Raw genomic sequence first — 22,900 nt, forward strand, 5'->3', positions numbered from 1 at the left:
GATTGATCTTGCCATATCCCAGAGTTTTTCCAATGTTGACATCTCCATAAGAAACTCCTGGGCCATCTTTTTCCACAAAGTCTGAGAGCAGGGTTTATTTCCAGTCATATGTCCTGAACATCCACTATCCAGTACTAGGATATTTTTCCTGTTACCCTACAATCACAAAGACCACTAGTGGTTAGTTTTAAGGACCCAGACTTGCTTGGATCCTTTGGCCTTCTTAAGTTTGTTAGCATTTACAGTGGATTTAATATCAGAGTTTATGCTAACATGTTTTTATTAGAACTTATATCAGACTTTACATCAGACTTTACACTAGAAGGAATTAAAGTAACTTTCTTCAAAGAAGGTTTTATTTGATAATAATCATAATACAAACTAGATATTCCTTACAAGTATAAATGGAATACCATAAACTACCACAATGAAAACAAGGATTTTGTGACTTAAATATAACAGACTAACTCTTAACTCCTGACTTAGGAGGTAAAGAGTTTTTATTCTTATTCTTCCTGCAAAAAGAAGCAAGATGGTTAGAGTTTCCACAATTATAACATTTCTTTCTAGGAGCATTAAGGACAGGCATATAATTATTATTTTTATTCACACCTTCCTTTCCATTCCTATTTTTCCTAGCTGCCTTTACCTTGTTGGCATTCCTTATTTCTTTCAGCTTATGCTTAAGCTGCTTCTTTGTCATTAAGCCTGTGTTGACTTCAGCTGGTTTATCCTGTTCTAATTTGTCAGAAGTTGACTTCTCCTTAACTTCTGTCACAGACTCTTTCATCTTTTCAGAATCAGACTTTACAGTTTTAGCTACAAACTTACCAGGATTTACCTTTGGCTTAGCAGTTTGTTTAACAACAATTGGCTCAATTTGTTCAGTTCCTTTTTCACTTTTATCATCTCCATAACCTAAGCCCTCTTTCTAGTTTCCACTACTTAATAAATTCTGAGTTGTTCTGCAAGAGTTAGTCCAAGTCCTGATAATCTCTTTTTCTTTTTCTAACTCAGTTTTTAGAGATTTATTCAATTTTAGAAATTCATCTCTAACATAAAAGCATCATCGCTTTATTTCTGAGTTTGATGGAACATAACTAACTATTTTTCTAAATAATCATTCCTTTTCTTAAAAGCAAGATTTTTAGAAGTTAATTTTCACATGTTAAAGTTTGATCTCTGTAGCTAATAAACATGGTTTTAAGATATAATCTCAACTCGGTAATATCATCAGTATGAAAAGCATAAGTTATTTGAGGTACCTTCAATTCAGCAGTTTCAGGGCTACCATCAGCATTTGCCATTAAAGCATAATTCACCTCATATTCAGAATCTGAAGAATCTGTCCAGCTTTTCTTCTTTGTGACAAGTGCCTTGCCTTTGTCATTCTTTCCTTTCTTACAGTCAGGAGATATGTGGCCTCTTTCACCATAATTGTAGCATTTAACATTTGAGTTATCTCCTCTGTCAGACTTTGCACTTTTGCCTTCAGACTTTCTGAACCCTTTCTTATCAGCACTTACACCTTTCCTGGAAAACTTCTTTCCCCTTCTGAATTTTCTGTAGGCTATCTTTGTGATACCCTTCACCATAAGAGCACACAATTTCATCATCTCTTCATCAGCATCTATTTCAGGTAAACTTTCAGTTTCTGAATCATCATTATCAGAACTTGATAATTCTGAATCAGACTTTATGATCAGAGCCTTTCCTTTACCTTTCTTTGAGACAACCACTTTGGGGGATTCATCCTCAGCTTTAAGAGCAACTATCCTTGACTTTCTCCCATGCCTCTTGCTCCTTTGATCCATCTCAAGTTCATAAGTCTTGAGCATACCATAAATTTCATCAAGAGTAGTTTCATCAAGAGCATAGTTATCTCTTATAGTAGTAGACTTCAAATCCCAACTTTCAGGAAGAGCTAAAAGGAATTTTAGATTTGAATCTTCAAGATCATATTCCTTGTCCACCAGTGACAGATCATTCAAGAGTTTGACAAACCTATCATATAAGTCAGTTAATGACTCATCACCTTTTGAGTCAAAGTGCTCATACTCTTGAGTGAGTATAGTCCTCCTGTTCTTCTTGTTTGCATCAGTTCCCTGGCATCTTGTCTCCAAAGCATCCCATATCTCCTTTGCAGTCTTGCAATAAATTACCTTTTGACATGACATTATCAATGGCACTATGCAGCAAATGTCTTACCTTTGCATCATTGGCAATGGATGAGATATCTTCAGCTGTATACTCACTTTTCTCCTTTGGTATGGTCTTTGTTGGCTGATCTGCAACTACAACATAGAGCTTGGTTGGCTTATGCAGTCCTTCATTAATTCTGTCAAGGTATTCTGGATCTGTAGCTTCCAGAAACATAGCCATCTTCACTTTCCATATGGGATACTCGGAAGGTCTCAGTATGGGAACCCTAATAGTCTCATATCGACTATGGATTTGAGTCTTTTGAGTTTCTTCAGTTTTGTTGGTCTTGGTTGGATTTTCCGCTTCTTCAGACATGATTGTTTTGGATCTTTACTGTATGTGTGTTAACAGATAAGCTCTGATACCAATTGTTAGGTCACACAACACTGTAGAAGGGGGTTGAATACAGTGTTTAATACAATCAAATCAATTTCGAACACAGGTAACAGTAAACAAATATATTCAATATAATAAACTCTGTTACAATGGAACTGTTCTCTCTCAGTGATGAACAAATATCACGAGAGCTGCTAGGTTACAATGTATGATCTTCTTGATAATGATAACACATATAGTGTAAATCTATGTCTGTGTTTATATAGTACACAGTTACAAGATAACTTTTAATTGATATGGAATATAATTCTGTCTCCTAAAATATATCAACTAGATATCTAATACAAGTCTTCTTATCTTCTAACTCTTTCCATGCATATCTTCTTTTGTATTAATCTCGATCTTCTTTCCTGTGAATCAGCTTCCTTCCTTAACTGTTAATCCTCTAGTACTTAAGTTCTGATATCCATCTTCTGATATTATCTTCTGATAATCTAAGTCATGATATCCTTAAGTCCTGATTTCCAGTAAGTCATGATTCCAGTAAATACTGATATTTCCTGTTTGTTAAGATCTGAAAACTAAACATGAAACATATTAGACATGACATCTCAAATTTATCCAACAAATACTTTTTCCAGACAACAGCTTTTAAAATTTACCAAATATCTTTCTGACAACTTTTCAGCAAAAAGCTGTTGTAACTGTCTGCAACAGCAATTTCAAACGGAGCCTAAGAAGGCATTGAAATCTTGTTGCCGCCAATCAAACTAAGCTTGATGACCCCCGGTTCCCTTATTGGACTAAAATCTAATAAAATAGTAATCCAAAATAATTTTTATTATGTACCAGTATATAATTCGTGTGATGCATGGTTATATTTATCATTTTATATTATAAATTATAATTTAAATATGTTATTGATGTGATTCGAACCTTGTATCTTTATATAAATTTTTAAGATTCATCAGATCAGATCAACTTGATCTTAAATATTTAACGGTTATGAATTGAATGACCAGAGAAATACTAACCAAACTTTCAATATTTCATTTTTAATATAATAGCATACTAGCCTTTAATCTGTGCGATTCATGGATTGTTTTTAACACTCGAATAATTTTTAATAATATATGTTATCTTAAATTATTAATATATTAGTATAGATTTTCAATAGTTGAAAAATAAATTGAATAATATAATAAATTATAATAATATATATGTTTTATTATAATTTGAGACTTGACTGAAAATAAATAATATAACATATAATATGTTGTTCACGAGACTCGAACATGTAGAAATTGTTAAAAATAAAGAATATAAAAGTTTAAATATAATATGATGTTGACGGGATTTCAACCCTAAACCTAAAAGAGCAGTTTAAATATTAATATAATATTATTTTATTATTACATCCAACGGTTCCCATTTATATTTGTTTAGATCTGACGGTAGTTATTTACCGTACCAAACAACTGTATCGAAAAATTGACCAATTAGTAAATAGAGGTTGTTCTAATTATAATAATATAGCATAGAAATGAATAGATAATTATCGGTGCGGTTTCGATTTTTTCTTCGATCCAACTCCAAAATTAAAATGGAGCTATTAAATTTGTTAAATTTTAATTCAGCTCGGTTTTAGTGGATTCAGTTTGTACTGATTTTTGCCGTTTTTTGTGGTTAGACCTGCGTCCAGGTAGGCAATAACCGCGGGAAGGGGCTAGATTCAAACAAACACTAGTGAATACCCTGTGGGCAAGGCAAGGTCTATGGAGAAGAATTGGGAAGCACTGGATGTAGATGATTCAGACCTCCCTTGTTTAACCCTCCTCCGCCCTTGTTCCAATTCCAATAATAAACTTCACCACCACAACAACAATCACTCTCAACGCACTGCCCCGCTCATTTTAATTCCCGGTCCAGCCGCTAAAATACAAGCCGCTATGGACCGCAAGAGACTTCACCCTGATTCCGATCCCCCAATTTCTAATCAGGACTTTCTTCTCCAGGCCGCCCAATGTTCCGACAATGATAATGATTTCAATTCTAATGCCTGGCTGCGTGCTCTTCATTTTACCCAAAGTAACCTCCTCCCCTCCCCCCTCTCTCTCTCCCTCTCTCTCTGTCTCCCCCCCTCTCTCTCTCCCTCTCTCTTGTATCTTGTTGGCGCCTGATTTGATTGATAATTGTTTCAGCTACTAAGGATGTTGTTTATCCAACTACGCCTTTGTTTTCTGTCGATATCACTTTGCCGGATGGCATTATCAATCAGGTATCCGGAACTATCCGCGTTATTATTTGTATTGTTTAGTTAATTGCTTCATTTTAATTAGGGGCTCTCTCTGTCTATGTCGACTTACAGCTGTATGCGTACTTACAATATTAATTATGACTTTTTAATTCGTGGATGCGATTTATCACACTTTGAAAGGTGGATGCGCAAAAACTACTTAGGACGTTGTGTTATGTAGGTTTTCAAGCATGAGAAACTTTGATCCAATATGGAACATTCTAACTGTAGTTATAAACATTATCGGTCATGTGGTAGTTGCTAAGTTTGGATGTACTGAACGGATGAATGCAAATCCTTTAATAGTGTGGAGAAATGATGTTTACATGTTTTTTAGTTGTATATTATTACTTCTTGTGTGTGATGAGTAACTATTCTGAATTGTGTCACTTCAGATGAAACATGTTTTTTTATTACTAATGTAGGTTGTTGCAATTATAAACTCTTGCACGCCAAATGGTCTCGGTGATATGACGGTCACACTGAAGGTATTTAGTACAAAGGGTTTGTTAATCAAATGCCGAGGAAGTGGTAATTCTTACTGATTCTGAACTTGACTTTTTATGTAAAGGACCCTACAGGTATAAGAGATGGTACTATCCACCGGAAAGTACTTACTGAGGGTGAGTTTGCAAAAGACATATCTGTGAAAGCAGCTATCATACTTAAGAAGGTATTTAATTAATACTCTATAGATGGTAGATGAAATTATCAGCACTAGTTGAACTGTTGCTCAGAATTTACGCTGTCTTGATCAGTGAAGACACTTTTACTAAATATGGAAATGGTGATCTCAGGTTTCTATATTTGTGCCTGCATCAAAAACTGTTTATCTCAACATCACAAAGAGCAATGTGGTAAAGGTATGGACTCTTATTCCGAAGACCATGTTACCTTCTCTGATCCCGCTGGAGGGGGAAAAGTGAAAACACATATTATACCAGTATCTCTTTCGGTTCGTCGGCCATCTTTCTAAAAACATGCTTGGAATTAGTCCAAGGATTATAGTCCTTTTAAATTTTGATCACATCTTTGTTGTCTTGGAGTTGGGGATAGAATTATAATCCCCTTTAATACTTGGTTGGATGAGGCATTATTTAATCCTCTCTAACAAATCATTTTTTAAATGATTATAATCCCTTCACAATAATCCTATTTAAAGCACAGAAAAACTGTATTGGATTATAATCCAATTCTAAACTTATTCCTTCTATACAAACATTGAATTGGACAAGTTAAAGGATTATGATCCTTGGGGATAGCAGCGAAGATATTATAATTCCCTAAAACAAGCATCACCTCAGTCTCATCACCTATCACCTAAGTCTTGTTGGATACTTGGCTGGATATATCGTAGTATCATCAGGATGTTTACTTTAGGCATATAACATATATTTATTCCTGATTTTTACAATTTTTGATTTCATGAAACAGTCGTGTTTTGACCCCCTTTTAGTTTTCTTCCTTTGCCTTTTGACGACAATCCATCTCTTCCCCAAGAACCACTGCACCTGTTGACGGCTTCGTACCCACGTGTCACGGCCAGCCACCTTTACTACTGGGACTATAACTAATTCGTCAATCTATTCATCTGCTACATAAAAGAGAAAAAGGAATCTAGTAAAATAGATCCTGGTACTATAGGAAATAAAGGTCATAAAATTCACCTTGAGTATGCGTGTGGGACACTTGACAATGGACACTCTGTTCTGGGTCAGAAACATTGCTTATTTTTTAAAGTTAGTTTATAACTATGTGCCTGTGAATGTTTGAGATGAATCATTGAGGTGTAGTGTGGTTGTCTGTAATTTCGGGGTGCTCATGTGTTAACATTTTAGACTGCGGACTGCTGTAATATCTGGCTGCAGTGCCCTTAATGACATAACTTTGCCATCTCAGGTGTTTAGAAAGGATATCGCGCCACTATCGGGCAATACACATGTTGCACCCAGAGTCTCATATCTTCCTCCTGGTACGTAGGAAGTTTAGAACTTTGCATGCATCTTTTTGACAAATAACTACTGTGGTAATCTTGGTAATCTTCTTTTTGCGTACAGTATCTTACTGTCACATGCCGCCTTTTTTTCTTTTTAATAAACACTCCGCTATGACTGACCTCCAAATGAATATTTTTGCGCGTGTCTAACTGAACTGGATCTGTCACATTATTAGATAACAGTAAAAAATTAAGGATACTGGAAGATGCATCTGCAGAGGAGCAGGGAAGAACTGAAGAAACTTTGCATGAGGTCTGTCAAATGGCTACTGCTGCCACGGAAATGTACGTGGAAGCTGGTGTTGATGTTCCTGGTAATGAGCAAGTGACCTTGGATAGCAGAGAAAAGCGACCAGCAAGTGATAATTTGTCAGGTGAACATAAAAGCAGTGGTTTTGTAGGGAATTTGAACGGAGACCGCGAAGTTCAGCAAGCAGACAAAGCTGTGAAGCACAGATCTGTGTCAAAAGTTTCTCTTCCGCAGTGGACAGATGAACAGCTACTTGATCTATTTAATGATGATGATCCTATCTTCTGAATTTAATAGTAACAGAAAATTTTGCACGTAAATGATTTGCAGGACTCACAAAGACCTGACGTTGTATCTGTACAGTTTTATTTTGTAGCGTTTTAATCCGATAACAAGTCAAGCTTTTTGTTTTAAGTACACACACAAATTAAAATATCGGTCCTCCAGTAATTTTATTTCCCTTTTATACAATGATCTTGGTTTTAGTTGCTTTAAGGCTTAAAAGTTCCGTAAAGAGGTCCCGAAAAGTTAATTTATTTGATAATTTTTATTATTAAGACATGGTAAAGATGTGCCAAGTGTAATAGTAGTAGTTACTAGGTTGCGGCAGTGGTAATTTTGGCATCAACACCTATATAATAATACATGACATCTAATTTTATATAGGACCATTTTTGCATAGGATTCATTGGCTATATATAGATTACAAATTACTTCAATACTGTATCTACAAATCCCACTTGGAATCCTTTCCTGATCGCACAATATTAACATTACATATACGATATACCTGTCAAAAAATACTCACACATTCAATTAAGCCCACTTATAAATTCTCTTGAAATATGTGGAATGCTGTAACTTGGCACAATATGCTAATATCGCACCAGTTGCAATCGTTTACACATAATACCAACGAAATTTTGTAGGCAAAACATGACTGTTTATATATTTCAAGCTAGATTTTACTTTTATGTAACCAAGTATCCGGCATATTCATCTTCTAGGTCTACTTTGTAAAGTTAGTTTGTTTAATTTACCGCAGGAGAACTACATTTAGATTGTTGGAATTTCAACTCATCTTTGGTCGATTGTTGCTGCCAAACACTAGTAACTTCCGGGCAGAAAGATTCTTACACATCTTTGCTAACCCGGTGCTAGACTACAAATGTACATAAAACTGTTGGATTTCACAGCTCTAATTATACCAGATACCGGTGATAATTTATATATGAATCAAAATATATCTTTTTTAACCTTGACTAACTATTTAGAATCTAATCAAGGAGCTGCGTAATTGTTTTTTTTTTTGATATAATACTAAACTAGTTGTACCAAATTTAGTGCAAGGAAAACCCGCCCAATATACAAACTCAGCCATGTCATAAGGGGAAGCTCTGCTAAACAGTGATGTGGTTGCTCCAGAACCAGTTCCGCAGAAGCCACAATATCCAGTGAGCAAAAATGAATTCCCTCTTTAACTTCAAAACATGCAATCAACATATAACTCGTCTAGTGCAGGGCCTTGAAATTTATGCCAACTACCAACAAAAATGCTTCCACATCCAAATTCTCAGTTTGCAGTCAATCTTTTACTGAAACAACTTGATTAATCTCTCAGCTGAAGTAGAAGCTCTTTTATTTGTTGGCTCAAGAACAAGTGCATATTTGAAATCTGCAGATTATTTATATATATAATATGAGCACACACGAGACAGTTTACTAAAACTTTAATTTATAAACATATAATATCAGGTTACATATATTCAAGCATTCATCTCATTTCTGCACAAGTCAATCCCGTCTTCCAGCACATCAGCACAATAATAACAATATGTATTCACGAAAATGAATCAATGAAATCACCAAAATTCATCATCAGAATAGTTAAAAAAAACAGCTACTGCATACATGAATTAGGCTACAAGTAAACATGTCAGATCCAGCACGATTATGACTTCTCATAATAACCGTCTGGCTCGCATTGACCCAGTCATATCCATATAAATAACAACACTCGTGCTATCAGACACTGGGTAAAGTTTTCACCAAATTAAGAAGAAACATGATCAATTACATAGTATACACTTGTTCGAACACAATTACCCAGCATTGTACATACCTTCAATTGCCCCATCATAGTAGCCAAGCAACTCACGTGCTGTACCTCTTCTTAGATAGGACTTCACATTCTGTATAAAGACAAGACATCAGAAAGTATTTAAGGCCTAATAAACTTTCAGACCAATGCATAGTAATATATCAGCAGCAACGACAACGAGAAGGGAAGTACAATAGGATCCCAAAACTAAGGTAAACTTTCACTGTTTCCAAAGTGAGTCTCTGATGCAGAAAACTTGCATCTGGCTACACGATTATTGTACAAGCATCGCTGGAGCTGCATTTTGTTTACCATCTTGACAGCTGACTACTGCGATTAGGATGTGTCTAACACTGTAACTATAAAGAGAACTAAAAAAGACATACCCATCATGTAGGTCTCTTTCAACTATATATATATATATATATGTATGTATACACACACACACTCTTTATTATTAAAGCTGAAACATTAAAAATTTGGCTTATTAATTTTAAAAACTATTACAGACCTAATTACTTTAGAAGGCTACTCTAATTATAACACAGTTAACTATTCTAATTTAACACATCTCTAACGGCTACTTACTTTAACGGGCCTAATTATGAATAACATAATTTAGTGGACCTTATTATATTAAAAAACACATATAACTATACTAATTTAAACAAATATCTAACCACGTACTTACTTTAGAAACCTATTTTACCGTGTCTAATTATCAAACAGATACAAATATAAAATACAAATATTAAAGTAACCGGTGTGATATAAAATAGTGTTTATATATCATGGAAAACTTATCAAATGCATCAAAAAGGCCAACGGCAAAAGACTTACATTGTAAAGAGTGGGATGAAAATCTGTTTGTGCTATAAAGGCAAGCAGTAAAAGATGTTAAACAACTTGAAAAGACAAGAGCAATGAAATGTAGGTGTGCAAAGAACTAGCTGACGTCCCCAATATACATTCTTAGGGATAGGCATCACCCTCGCTCTGCCACTCCTAGCTACAGGCCATACAACCTGACCCTCTTATTTGTTATTCTGTTTATCTTCAATTTCACTGCTATATACCTCACCCCAACCACAGTATTTCTCACATCCAACTTCCCTAATTCAGCTTCTCCGAGAACTATAATGTCATAATTCCAATTCTACGAAATTGAAAGAAACTTCTAAAGCTCATCAACTGTATTTACAAGCAACCAAAAATAAACTCCAAGTTGGTTTTTACTCAGAAGTCAAACCTCAGGTTTATATGTTCATTTTGAAAGATCGAGCATATTACAAAAAACAGATTTCCAAGTCTGTGCTATTTTTTTACATATCAAGCATATGCTATTTTTTTAAGAGACAAGTTGGCTAGAAGAATAGCACTTAAGCTATCCAGATATAATATTCATATTTCCACACTATTACATAGGGTTGCAGCATCATTGCTATACTGCTCTCACTATATTCATATTAAACTGCAGAGGGGTTGGAGCATCATTGCAAACACATCATAAAAGAGTACCATCGTTCCCATCGATCTTATGCTGTATTGCATAACTGTGCTACACCATAAATCTAGTACCAAGCTGACAAATTTTATATCATTGGGAGGCAAAAAGGTTGTAGTAGACATAAGAAATTAGAGCTACTTCAGAACTAATGGACAATATTTAGTCCATCCAAATTTTCACTAAATGCTGCTTCTGATGTGTCTAATACTCGTAGCAATAATACAAGTAATATCTAAATATAACTGAAATACTAGGTCAAAAAACAAATCTGACAAACAAAGGCTCTTGTACATGGATGGGTCAGCACTGTATTGATATACTGTATGTATATTATATCAACATAATGCAGTTGAGAGCAGAAGTACCTTCTTGTCCAGGTCGATGGCATTTGTACAATCAGCTTCAGCTTTGATATAGCTGGGACAAAAAATACATAGGAGAAGATAAGAACAGGAAAAAGACTTCGAAATATACAGGTTAAGGTGGTGAACACAAGGGGAGAATACCTTCCCAATTCCAGATATGCAGCTGCCCTGTTACTGTAATATGTTGCGTTATTACTATTCAGTTTGATAGCTTCTGAATACAAATCGACAGCTCTCTTAAACTGTTTTTCTTTATATGCCTGATTTCCCTACATCAAAGGTCAGGTGACAAGTAATTATAGGTCATGTCAACAACCAAGTATTTAAGAAGTAACGTCACTTGCACAACTAATTTCCGGCCACTTGGGAATATGCACTGGATTCAGAAGATGAATTAGGTAAAACAACAGCTAATAAATTTTTAAATGTAAAAGTTGAAGTTATGTACTTACAGATGGCAAAATATGAAAAATATGAAACATGTAAATAAATATAGAATATACCACTCAACATTTACGAGTCTACTCCACTTGGTGCATTTAAATAATTGGCTGTATCAACTACATTCTAGTAAAATATATCTTATCTTATAGTTGAATAGTGCAAGTTGTAGAAGTATTTTCCAACAAAATAGTACTTGATCATAATTTGCTCACAATCAAGTATTTGGTATGGAATTCAAAACCCCTTTATCTTCCGGTACCATCATCCCTGACGACCTACTAGAACAATACATATATATTAAAGATACAGTAAGAGAGGTCTATAGGGCCATGGAAAGGATCTGACAAATCATAAGCAATGGACGGCTTAGAATTTCTAGCATGCAGGTGATCTTTTTTGACATGAAATGGTATCCAGTGATGGCATATCTGATTAATTACACGTGTCATTTGCAATTCGTGAAATCACGCGCTATATATATATATATATATATATATATATATATATATATTTTTAAGTTTCACAACAAATAAATTGCTAGCAGGAAGAATCATAAAAGGTCACAAACTGAAAAAAATGAGGTAACAGAGAAAAAATTTACTACCTGTGTACCTAAGATAAGCAAATTTCAAATAGATAGAAATACTATTCTTACTACAAACTTACAAATGAGGAAGCATTGGAAACAAAATGTAGTATACTCTTGCAGTGAGTGTAACGTTATTCAACAAGATAGATGGAAAGATATTTATCTTAACCAGTTACTCATGCATATTCATCAAACAATATACAGCCAGTACATCGTGGAATCAAGATTATACATTTATTATTACCATATTTTAGCAGTAAACCTATATATTATACTATACACATCATCCTAATAAAGGCCAGGTGACGAAGAAACATAATTAGATCAGTAACAAATGATGCCCTACCTTTTCTTTTGCGATCTCTGCAGAAGCTTCGTTGCTGAGAACATTAGTAGACAAGTTTGACTTCCCAACTGAATCGGCCTGCTCCTGAAGAGATGCATACATCAATTTTGTGGTGTCCAATAAAAATCGATCACCGCCATGCCTAGCTATGAACGAAACTGAAAGAGGAGACTTGTCTTGAAATCCCATTGGTATAGTAACCTACAACAAGTGAGAAGATAAATAGCCAAGCAGAAATTTAATCTAGGCAAAATGCTAAATAAATCTGACAAGACAGATTGGTAATGCCACAAAACAGATGGGCAGAGATTGAGATAGAGAACCTGACAACAACCCGACATGCTAGCTAAACTCATTAAAGAAAATGTACGAATTAGATAATCTTCTGATGAAAGCTCCTTTGCGCCAAGTTTTGGAGGAGGATCCAAAACTGATGGGAGCACGAGTATGGCGTCGTCCTATCAAATTGTCAATCCAAAACTTAACCCATTGCAAAATAACAATGCCCAAATGAGGCAACAGATAACGGGATGAAATAACCTGATTTTAATAACTTAAACAGGATTACATGTGTTCTTACTGGCATGCATTAAAAATGCTATACATAAGTTCGTCAAAAAAAATACTTTCCATAGATGTCAATATTGAACAATTTATACAACAAACTGTGCAACAAAGTAATAATTTGCTCTTTATATTTAAACACGCATTTAGTTATGTTAGATATATTTGATAATTTCATGTCTAATATGATTTGCGTTTAGTTTTCAGATCTTACTTAAACAGGACAAATCAGTACTTAACTGAAATCAGCACTTATACTGAAGTCAGAACTTAAGTTATCAGTACTTAAGGTTCAGGAGATATTTATCAGGAGATAATATCAGGACTTAAAGGAAACTTTCAGATAAGGAAGGTGGCTGATTGAAAGGAAAGAAGATCAAGACAAACGTAAGAAGATATATGCATGAAGAAAGAATTCTGTGAAGAATGGAATACTTGAAAGAAAAGATAACTGATTGATATATTTTAGGAAGCAGAATTATATTCCATATCAATTAGCGATTATCTTGTAACTGTGTAGTATATAAACACAGACATAGGGTTTACACTATAGGTGTTATCATTATCGAGAATATTATTCATTGTAACCCTAGCAGCTCTCTTGATATTTGTTCATCACTGAGAGAGGACAGTTTCACATTGTAACAGAGTTTAATAAAGTTTGTTTTCTGTTACTTGTGTTAGTTGAATTCAATTTGATTGTGTTATACACTGTATTCAACCCCCTTCTACAGTGTGTGTGACCTAACAAGTTAATAACAGGAAGGTCTAAAGGTCGATTGATCACCTAATATGTTAAACAATAGAGGTCTGCTTTTCCACATGCCAACTGGTAAAGGTCATTATTATACTCTAAACTTAGACTTAGATAAGCAAGTTGCACAAATACAAGTCAAAACCAAACATGTGTCCTAACCTTTCCATCCACTTCGATAAAAATACAAGTACCTAGTACTATGTTTTCTTGTTTTATGTTATAGATTACTGTAACTTACTAAATGTCGATTACTACATTGGCCGTATTTCAAGTTGTGCATACTGGGTCTACCTGTTTGTTACTAAGTGTTGATTACTTATGAGTTTCTATTTACTTGTGTCGGAGTGCATTTTCAGAAGCATCAGAGGAAGAAGTTAGAGAAATGATCAATAACATATGCTAAATTGTCTTCTAGATGCAAGTGAGATTGGTGTTTACAGAATGCACAAAGAAACAGTAGTGTCCTCCTTTACTAGAAAATGCTAACTCGTCTGTACAGCAAAGAGAACATAATGTGCCAGGTCTACTTTTGATGAATGTGTAGTTTTAAGACCGTTTATGTTCCTGACAGATAACAAAATAAAAAAGAAGAGACAAAAATAACACAGAAATACAAGTCAAAATGGTAAATAAGTGAGAGAAAAGACCTTTAAAAAGAAGAAAAATATCTCTTCATAAGATCACAATAGGTATAATTTAAATCATCATAAGTATTGCTCAACACTACACTGATTAGATTAAACATAATAGACAACTCCTTAAAAAGCAAAAGACTCCAGTACCCTCCTACTCTTGATTAAAGACCATATAAACATGCCGAAGCAGCCGCTTCTATTTGCTAAAATTCTAGTTACAGTAGAACAACTTAGACTATACTAGTAAGAGCGGAATATCAATAAGTTGTTTTATAATACAGCAACGTTCCAATCAAACTTAAAAGCACATACCTTCAAAAGAGCATACAGAGCCGATTTCAAGTCATTCCTCACACTCTGGATGTTTTCAATTTCAGTATTTGTCATATCCAAACTATCATGCATTCGTGCTGTCACAACAGTGTCCAGAATAGGCTTCTCAGACTTTATCCATTCCCCATGGTTATTTTTAAATTCATGTCTGTATTGTAAACATTTTAAATTAAAACTGTTAGTTTCAAGGTTTCATAGGCTTTTGCGGTAAGTTAATTAACAAAGACATAACATACAACATGCATTACATACATAAAAACATGTATACCAACCCATAGACATATGTGAGCCCCAACACATGAACACAACAAGAAAAAAACAGTTTGATGTTCGATTCAAGGCTTTCAGTAAAGAAGTTTTGCCATCCAAAACTGAAAGTTATCTATCATCAGCCTAGGACTTCTGTTAGACCAATATTGTGAGATACAAGACATTTAAAATGTGAAACTAGAGTTTGGGATATAAACAAGTTATGAATAAATTTACTACCTAACACGAATAATATTACTATGCATCAAGTCAATTACCAAGTAAATCCCAACTCTCCAATTAGTGCACTCGCAACAGCCGTAGATGCACAATTATCAAAGAGAACATTTAGACTCTATTTAGTATTTACTATTGTACAAACATTATAAGATTCTTCACTGGGGAGAGAAATTGAATTTATTTGAGTCTGAGATGAGCAAGTGCACTATAATTTAGATAAAGTTAACCATGTGAATGCGAGTGGCCAGACCCAACAATCACATAGAATTTAACATAAAGAAACACTTATTTTCAAGGCATATACTTTCTAAAAGAGGAAATATCGCAAATCATGCTTTAAAAAAGGAATTGTTACAAATGGAATACACTGGGGTGGTACAATAAAGATGTCGCTGAAAGCAAAAACAAACATTGAAAAGCCTAATATTAAATGCTGATGTGACAATATACTTCTGCATCAACATACTCACCTCCAGAGTAGTTGCATTGTATATGCTAGTGATTTCAGCGAGGAAGGCTTTACTTCAACATTGGCCTTGTTGCTATGCAATGTCTTAAGGCTTGGAACCTTAGAACTGATATACTCCCCAAGATTCACATGCTTTAATACTTGTTCTGGAAAAAGTTGTGTTGTTTGGAATAAGTAAGATGCTCATAACATGTAATGCAGAAAATTCAACAGGGGATATTATAATATTTTAAAACGTATCACAAACATCGGACCAAAGAGAAAATAGATGACATACTGCCAAGTAGCTTCTCCGTGGATCTAATTACCGACTCTGTGATGCGGCTAACAGGTGTCTTTAATAGTTCAAAACAGTCATCGGCTATTATAACACTCCTTGGATTACGTTGAACTCCAAATGGCAATTGCAATAGCACATGTCCAACCAGCCCTAATATTTTTGGATCCTTTGCAAACCATCCTGCAAGATAAATGATTACAATATAGTTAAGGGAATTGCGAAACAGAATCACGTGACTTCAGTTTGCAACAATTGCAGAAATGGAAGGGTGAGAGGGGGGCGGAGTATTTGTTAATGCTGATATTATATTATCATGGACAAGGTCCAGCAACAACTTGCACTCATTTCAATTCTACCTATTCAGGAGATTTCATAAAAATAATTAAAAGTAATTTAATAAATATTACAGATGATAAATTTTCTCTCTAGAACTGATTTTCTTTATTCTCACCCATATCTCCCTATAATTAGAGGGGGTCCAGTCCCTTACTGCTTCATAGCATCCTAATCTGATTCAAACTATCACTTCTCTCTCTAAATTATCTCATACTACTTCCTTTAATCTCTCTCAAATCTGTCTTCCCTCTACACCTGTTACTTAATGAGGGCAGGGCTTGTAAAGGGTTTTTTCCCATTTCAAATTAACAAGCCAAATTATTTAAAATTACATTTAACAATAATTATTTTAAATGTACTTTCCAGTACCCCGGGAAAAAGCCTCCACTGATTATGACATCAGTTTATTTCCATTGTGAACTCATTCCCTCACCACTCAATGATATTACAAATCTAAACTAGTTAATATGTTGTAATTGAATCTCAATCAATGCTGGAAATTTGAAAACTTACAAAGAAGAAATATAAAAAGATAAGATAGTATTTTTATAAAGATGATATTAGAAGGAAATATTAAGATGGATTTCCTCATCTGTTAAATTTGTTAATTTAAACACCGAGAATTTTCAAGATACATACCGACAGCATCAAGACTTGATGCAACAGGAATGATCCCTATGTGAGAAACAGCACCATGTGAAGGTCGGAATCCAAGTACACCACAAAATGCGGCAGGTACTCTCACATCACCAACAACATCAATGCCTGTCAAATTATATTGGTTAAATTCTATTCTTGGAAGACAGAAACACGGAAAAGGAACACGGATATACGAGGGATCAAACAACATGTCAACAAGGAACAGTGTCCAGAATGGTAAATATAATATACACATATATTTTAACAAAGTAATGAGTGCCAAGTAAATTTTTCTCCAAGGAAAATGGGAATTTATACTCGGTAAAAAAATAAAAAATTAGAGATATAGCTGATAGCTAAATTCTTCTGTATTAAGTAACAAGGAAATCTTACATTTAAAACTAAGGATAATTTTCTAAAATAACACGATTAAGCACGGCTATCGAAACATATAATTGAGGGTGTGACCATTTTTAGATTGTTAGATGCAAAAGAGGAATAGAATTACAAAGGAGTCTGTCGATACTCAATAAAGATGAAACACACACATAAACAGTTGCCATCTAACATGAACTAAATCTACATAAGCTCGTGTAGAGTTATAAATATTATGCTAATATGGAGGTAGAGAAATAGCAACAAGAATGTAAACCTTACCCAAAGCGAATTCAACAAAATTAGCAGCGACCGCAACAGCAGCACCACTAGACGATCCTCCAGGTACCCGTGCAGTAGAAGCGGGATTTGTAGGTGTATCATAATGCTTATTTTCTCCAGTGATACTGGAGATAGAACATGACAGATGCCAAAACCACGATGTAAGACTAAAAAAGCCAAAACCATAATGTAAAGGCTAACAAAGCTGGCACTACAAGTCCCGGAATATATGTAAAAATAGGTCTAGTGAAACCATTTACCAACAATATATGTTACTTTCTGAGAAATGCTCAGTAACTCGAGCTTATTCACATGTTGATTCGGAAAATGAATGGCTTATACAGGCTAAACAGTTAAAAATACAAACCTAAATGCCATTTCATCTACGACAGTTTTCCCAACACATGTGGATCCTCCTTCAACAAGGGTCAAAACCACAGGTGATGTTTGAGAAGCAGGTTTATGAGTCCTTGCCCAGTCTGGATTTCCAAAACCAGTTATATATCCATCAACATCAAATCTGAAAAATGTACATTTTAAATTAGCTAGTTCCTATTTATAAAACTTGAGATATTAGAAAAACCATACCACATGGCATATGCATTTACTTGTTGGTATTCTCAAATCTGTATGTAAATTAAAAGTCTAATATGCTTAAAATTTTGTTTTACCCAACCTCGTGAAAGGCACAAAATCAAAAAAGGAGCATAAGTGGACTTCAAAACAGCAGCAGCTCCTGAAACACAAGTTTACAATCCTTTTTTTTCAAATAAAAAAAAACTATTGTGTGGCATAGTCTCAAAACATTATTGAAAGAGGTAACTAAAGAGATATTAATCAACCAATTTCAGTGTTTAGCTTGATCTCAGGTCCTCAAATTGTCTATCTTCCTATTTACCATCAGCTCCAAAGGCTACAGAAGTTGCATTTGAGGTGGATGTGTTATTTATCAAATGCCTGTTTGAGAAAATGATCCTTTAAACAACATAAGCAATACATCATCTCAATCCAGACGAAAGTACAGAAGCAAAGAAGAAAGTGGGACATAAGAAACTGGAGCTCTTTTCTGGGAGATAGCAAGATGGATGCGATAAGATTTCTGCAGGGTTCTGCACTTAAGTGTCTTCTAATGCCAATTTCTTCCTATGTTGAATCGCAATTTTTTAACTCACAATCATGTGCCTATCCGCAAAGCACGATTAAGTGAAATTTTCAAAACACTAATTGTACCTGCTGAAATTTGCTTTTGAATAACTTTTTACTGAGTTTTCTCTATATATAGATCCATCTAGCAAATTCAGAGAGCTAATGTTATTTTTATGTAAACAGCTTCATATTCTCAGGTAAGTTAAAAAGAAAATGAAGGTTCGATCCATTGAGGACAAGTTTAAAAGGATGAATAAAGGAAAAGAACTCCCAATGCCATCCATGACGATACTTGTAGGCATATTTCATATCCTTCTGACTAGATATTAGATATAGAATGTTAATACACCCGCACATATATATAAGGCATAGGTTGACATATAGCTGCCTGAACACATTCCTATAGCACTCATGCTCTCACCCATCCAAATAGAATTGTGAACATTCTGGAAAAGATTTAGAATTTCCCTAACGATCACAATAAACATTTGCAAATTTTGCGAGAACTTCATGAGGAAGAGTCGGTGGCGGACACAAAAAATTCCGACGGAGGAAATTTCTATTTTCCAACACTTATTTATTTCAAAATTGATATAAAAATCTCACAAGTTTAAAAAGTAGAGGGTGAACAATGCAAACTTTGAATAGATATGGCAAAAAATATATATCCGGTGGTTCAAAGATTCAATTCCACAAAACCCAAAACATAATGTGTAAAAGTCGTCTACTAAACATCTTAATCATTTTTATTTCTTTCAAATTTCACAATATTCGATACCATATGAATTGAGGATATTAATTATTTATTTAATTTCAAAATTTATACCATTTAATATTCCCTAAAAAATTAATTGGGCGTGAATGCCGACCCCAGTCCCTACTGCATCCGCCTATTGGAAGAATAGGCCCTGCATCCACCAATGGGAAGGATACGCATCGGTGATAGACACTGACACTAAACTATCCAAATACTGTTTGTCCACTCTCTCCACTAAATATTAAATCCTAGATTTCTTAGTGACGACCAAGCAGCAAATCTCCTCAGCTGACCAAGACAACATGACCAAAACGTTTGACTCCTTAACCATTCCAGTATAGTCAACCAATAATTGGTACACTAAACATAACTTTATACATAACCATGAATAAACATAACCAATCAAAACCCCTAAATTCATATTCAAATATCATCACTAACCAGTAAAATAATTCGAGAGCAAAGTAACAAACTTTAACAATCTTAACCAATAATGCACCAAACTCTACAAAAATCAAACTAGATACAAAAACTAACATGAAGAAACATAAGTTAAAAGTATACATACATATCAGAAACAGCAAAAGAGAAGCCAGTGAGAGGGTGAGGAGCTTTAGGAGGAGCAGGTTGAGGGGGTGGAAGAAGCTGAAATCTCTCAACAAAAACACCAAAATCAGCTTTAACAGTTTTCTTGATTTTCTTGCTCATAATAAATATTCCAGCTATGCCCAACCCCAGTAATACCCATAAATTTGCAGCAGCGGAAGAACCCATCGGTCTTGTGCAGAGAGAGAATTTATGTGTGTAGAGAGAGGGAGAAGAGAAGACGAAAGGATAACACAGCACAGCAAGGGGGTGGGGGGTGTTTTTGTGTTTATAGTATTTATTAGGACTCTCTATTGGCGCAGGAACAGCAAACCTAAGCCGTGGAGCTTCCAATGTTTTATTAAATTTGTCTGCCCAATCTCAAATCCAGTATCGAGCAAAAAACCGAACAAATTGTAAAATTGACCCTACCGTAAAATCGACTCAACTCATTCCTTATTTTGATAGACAGAACCGAATTATCTAAAATCCAAAGTTTAATTGATTTATTTTTTGTCAACTCGAATATAATGGGTTGGATTAAGATTTAAAAATTTAAAAATATGACCCTTAATCTCACAATTTGAGAGCAAATAGTCCAAAATATCACAAGTAGAAGGAAATGGCCCTTCCTGTCATTGATAAACGCAAGTTTTACTTACGTTTATCAATGAGCTCAAACATGACCTCCTTTTGTATTGGCCTTTGAAGTTGGGCCTACAAAATTTTAAGAAAACACATTCTTTTTGTATGTTTTAGGATCAAATACTCATAGTTTTAATGCGTGTACCCCATAAACGCATCCTTTAAATGCGTTTTTAAAATTTTCATTTTCATTTTTATAAAACTCATTTTATGTTCTAAAATTAATACGAACGTGAATAAAAAATGTGTTTTGTATAAACGAAAATAAAAAAATGTGTTTTAAGTGATATAATAGGCCATTTTCCCTGATTTTGAGATTTTGGACCATTTCTTCTAAAAATTGTCATAGGAAGGGCCAATATCCAAAATTTAAACACTTGCTGACCCAATCCAAGCTAATTTTATAAATATAGTATTATTATTTGAAATTTTAATTTATGTATTTATTGTATTAATTAATATATTCGAAATAATATTAATATTTTACGGATAATATACTATAAGTTATTAACTTTAAAGTGAAGAGTACAAGATACATATACTATCCAATAATATTTATCTTCCGTTAAATTATGTTGTACTACTAGTTTACTTCAACTTTTGTTTAAATTTTATTGAAATTTTGACTCCTAAGAAATATTTAAATAATTTTATTCGAGTTTTAACCCGACCCAACCCGACCCAACGTATAAAGGGTAGGGTTAGGTTACAAATATTTATTTTTGCTAATGGATTCATTTTTTTAAAATTCGAACTAATTGGGTTGATTTGATTTATTACCCCTTACCAGGCCAGGCCAACCCAACCCGCGTTCATCCCTACTCATATACCCTTTAATTTTATGTATGTTAAAATTAATTAACATCTAATATCCTCATAAATTGTGAGATATGGGAGAATTGAAATTAAAAGTTAAGAAGCAGTTATATCATTTAAAATAAACAAAGTCGAATCGAGTTCTGTCTAAATCAAGCCGAGTTTAATTTTTTTAAAAATGAGCAGAGTCGGGCCTAGTTTAATAACTTAACAGAAAGTGATGTTCAAGATCGACTCGTTAATGAGTCGAACACGAGTTTGCTCACGAATAATTGAGATAAGTCAAACTTGAGTCGAGCCAGGTTATCATATATTTTTACCCTACCAACTTTAAAGTATGATTTATAGTTTTGCAAGTTACATCACGATCAAAAATTGGTCTTTATTTTATAATAATCGATTTTTTCTATGGTGTGCTCATTGGCATATAATAAACACCACTTTCTTAATTTTGGCCTATTTTCATTTTCATTGGCTTATACTTCTTAATAATAATGGAAACTGAATTCATTTCCAAAACACCAATCAAAATGCTCCAAATTTAAAGATTTTAATTATTAGCATGTGCTGAGCGCACACTAGATAAACCATATAATAATATACACATTCATACTCCACACTTATTGTGACAACTGAGAATTTTACGACGTAATTAAGACAATAAAGTATGTTTTATGTGATGTGATTATAATTATGTGATTAAGTGTTGATTAATTGTCTTTTCTGTATACAGGAGCGTAAATAAAAGCGTTCAAAATTAAAGAGTCAGCTTAGGAGTTAAGCTATGTTGTAGGGCCGTCAGGTAGAACGGAACTCGTCCTAATAAGGAGTTAAAGAATATATTGAATGAAATGAATGTGTAAATAAAGTATTTCTTCCTCAGTGACGTGTCGGTCGATAATGATAATGAGAAGCGTAATCGAAACGCTGTGCTCTGTGACATTTTTATGAATTCAAAGGAATTGTTTGATTTAAATAAAGGTTTATTTAACCTTCGCTCATTTTTATAAAATCATCTGAGTAAGATAACTGCATGAGATTTGTTTTGTTATCCTCGTAATAATCCTGTAGACTTTCTAAAAATGATGGGCGGATTTATTTGGTGATCGTTGCATTTTAAATTGATTTTTATGTGATAAAGTGTTATTATAAGCACGAACTTGCGAAAATCATATAAAATCAAACGTTCGCTCAAAAATCTATTACGAGTAATGGTTGAAAAGCTAATTTCGAGATCTACGTTTTAAAATCGTCAATCGCTATAATTTCCAACTTTCTGAGAGAGATGTATTTATTTTTCCACCAATAATCTATGGGAGTAAAAAGAGAAAGGAAAATCAATTTATAAAAGGGAATTAGT

At 34.0% G+C, this 22,900-nt stretch overlaps 2 protein-coding genes across 3 annotated transcripts; one reads left to right on the plus strand and one right to left on the minus strand.

Annotated features, from left to right (window-relative positions):
* Positions 1 to 4,179: 4,179 nt before the first annotated feature.
* Positions 4,180 to 7,494, plus strand: LOC141712991 (uncharacterized). Its single transcript, XM_074516166.1, has 7 exons — positions 4,180 to 4,626; positions 4,740 to 4,816; positions 5,260 to 5,322; positions 5,406 to 5,507; positions 5,632 to 5,697; positions 6,734 to 6,806; positions 7,007 to 7,494. Exons 1-7 carry the CDS (start codon positions 4,314 to 4,316, stop codon positions 7,366 to 7,368), a joined length of 1,056 nt encoding a protein of 351 aa, XP_074372267.1. The 5' UTR covers positions 4,180 to 4,313; the 3' UTR covers positions 7,369 to 7,494.
* A 755-nt stretch (positions 7,495 to 8,249) lies between these two features.
* Positions 8,250 to 20,446, minus strand: LOC141712992 (translocon at the outer membrane of chloroplasts 64). 2 transcript variants are annotated; one of them, XM_074516168.1, is made up of 14 exons: positions 20,063 to 20,446; positions 18,268 to 18,327; positions 17,959 to 18,111; positions 17,592 to 17,716; positions 16,935 to 17,060; positions 15,957 to 16,139; positions 15,681 to 15,825; positions 14,701 to 14,869; positions 12,756 to 12,890; positions 12,433 to 12,633; positions 11,195 to 11,322; positions 11,054 to 11,105; positions 9,203 to 9,272; positions 8,250 to 8,755 (listed from the first exon to the last, which is right to left on the minus strand). In XM_074516168.1, the coding sequence occupies exons 1-14, from the start codon at positions 20,266 to 20,268 to the stop codon at positions 8,673 to 8,675; spliced, it is 1,836 nt and encodes a 611-aa protein (XP_074372269.1). In that variant the 5' UTR covers positions 20,269 to 20,446; the 3' UTR covers positions 8,250 to 8,672. The 2 variants fall into 2 exon arrangements, with proteins under 2 accessions (XP_074372269.1, XP_074372270.1); XM_074516169.1 differs by lacking the exon at positions 18,268 to 18,327 and having other exon boundaries at positions 20,063 to 20,445.
* Between the last annotated feature and the right edge of the window lie 2,454 nt (positions 20,447 to 22,900).

This window comes from Apium graveolens, chromosome 3 (assembly GCF_009905375.1).
Source record: "Apium graveolens cultivar Ventura chromosome 3, ASM990537v1, whole genome shotgun sequence".
NCBI classification, from domain to species: Eukaryota; Viridiplantae; Streptophyta; class Magnoliopsida; order Apiales; family Apiaceae; genus Apium; species Apium graveolens.

Bases quoted from the DNA above. Each gene is read 5' to 3' on its own strand.
- LOC141712991 (XM_074516166.1), top strand. From the start codon at position 4,314: ATGGAGAAGAATTGGGAAGCACTGGATGTAGATGATTCAGACCTCCCT. The intron at 4,817-5,259 runs GTATCCGGAACT...TTACTAATGTAG, and splicing joins CGGATGGCATTATCAATCAG to GTTGTTGCAATTATAAACTC. The intron at 5,698-6,733 runs GTATGGACTCTT...TTGCCATCTCAG, and splicing joins CAAAGAGCAATGTGGTAAAG to GTGTTTAGAAAGGATATCGC.
- LOC141712992 (XM_074516168.1), bottom strand. From the start codon at position 20,268: ATGGGTTCTTCCGCTGCTGCAAATTTATGGGTATTACTGGGGTTGGGC. The intron at 12,891-14,700 runs GTATGTGCTTTT...ACAATTTGATAG, and splicing joins CTCTGTATGCTCTTTTGAAG to GACGACGCCATACTCGTGCT. The intron at 11,106-11,194 runs GTATTCTCCCCT...TTTTTGTCCCAG, and splicing joins GCATATCTGGAATTGGGAAG to CTATATCAAAGCTGAAGCTG.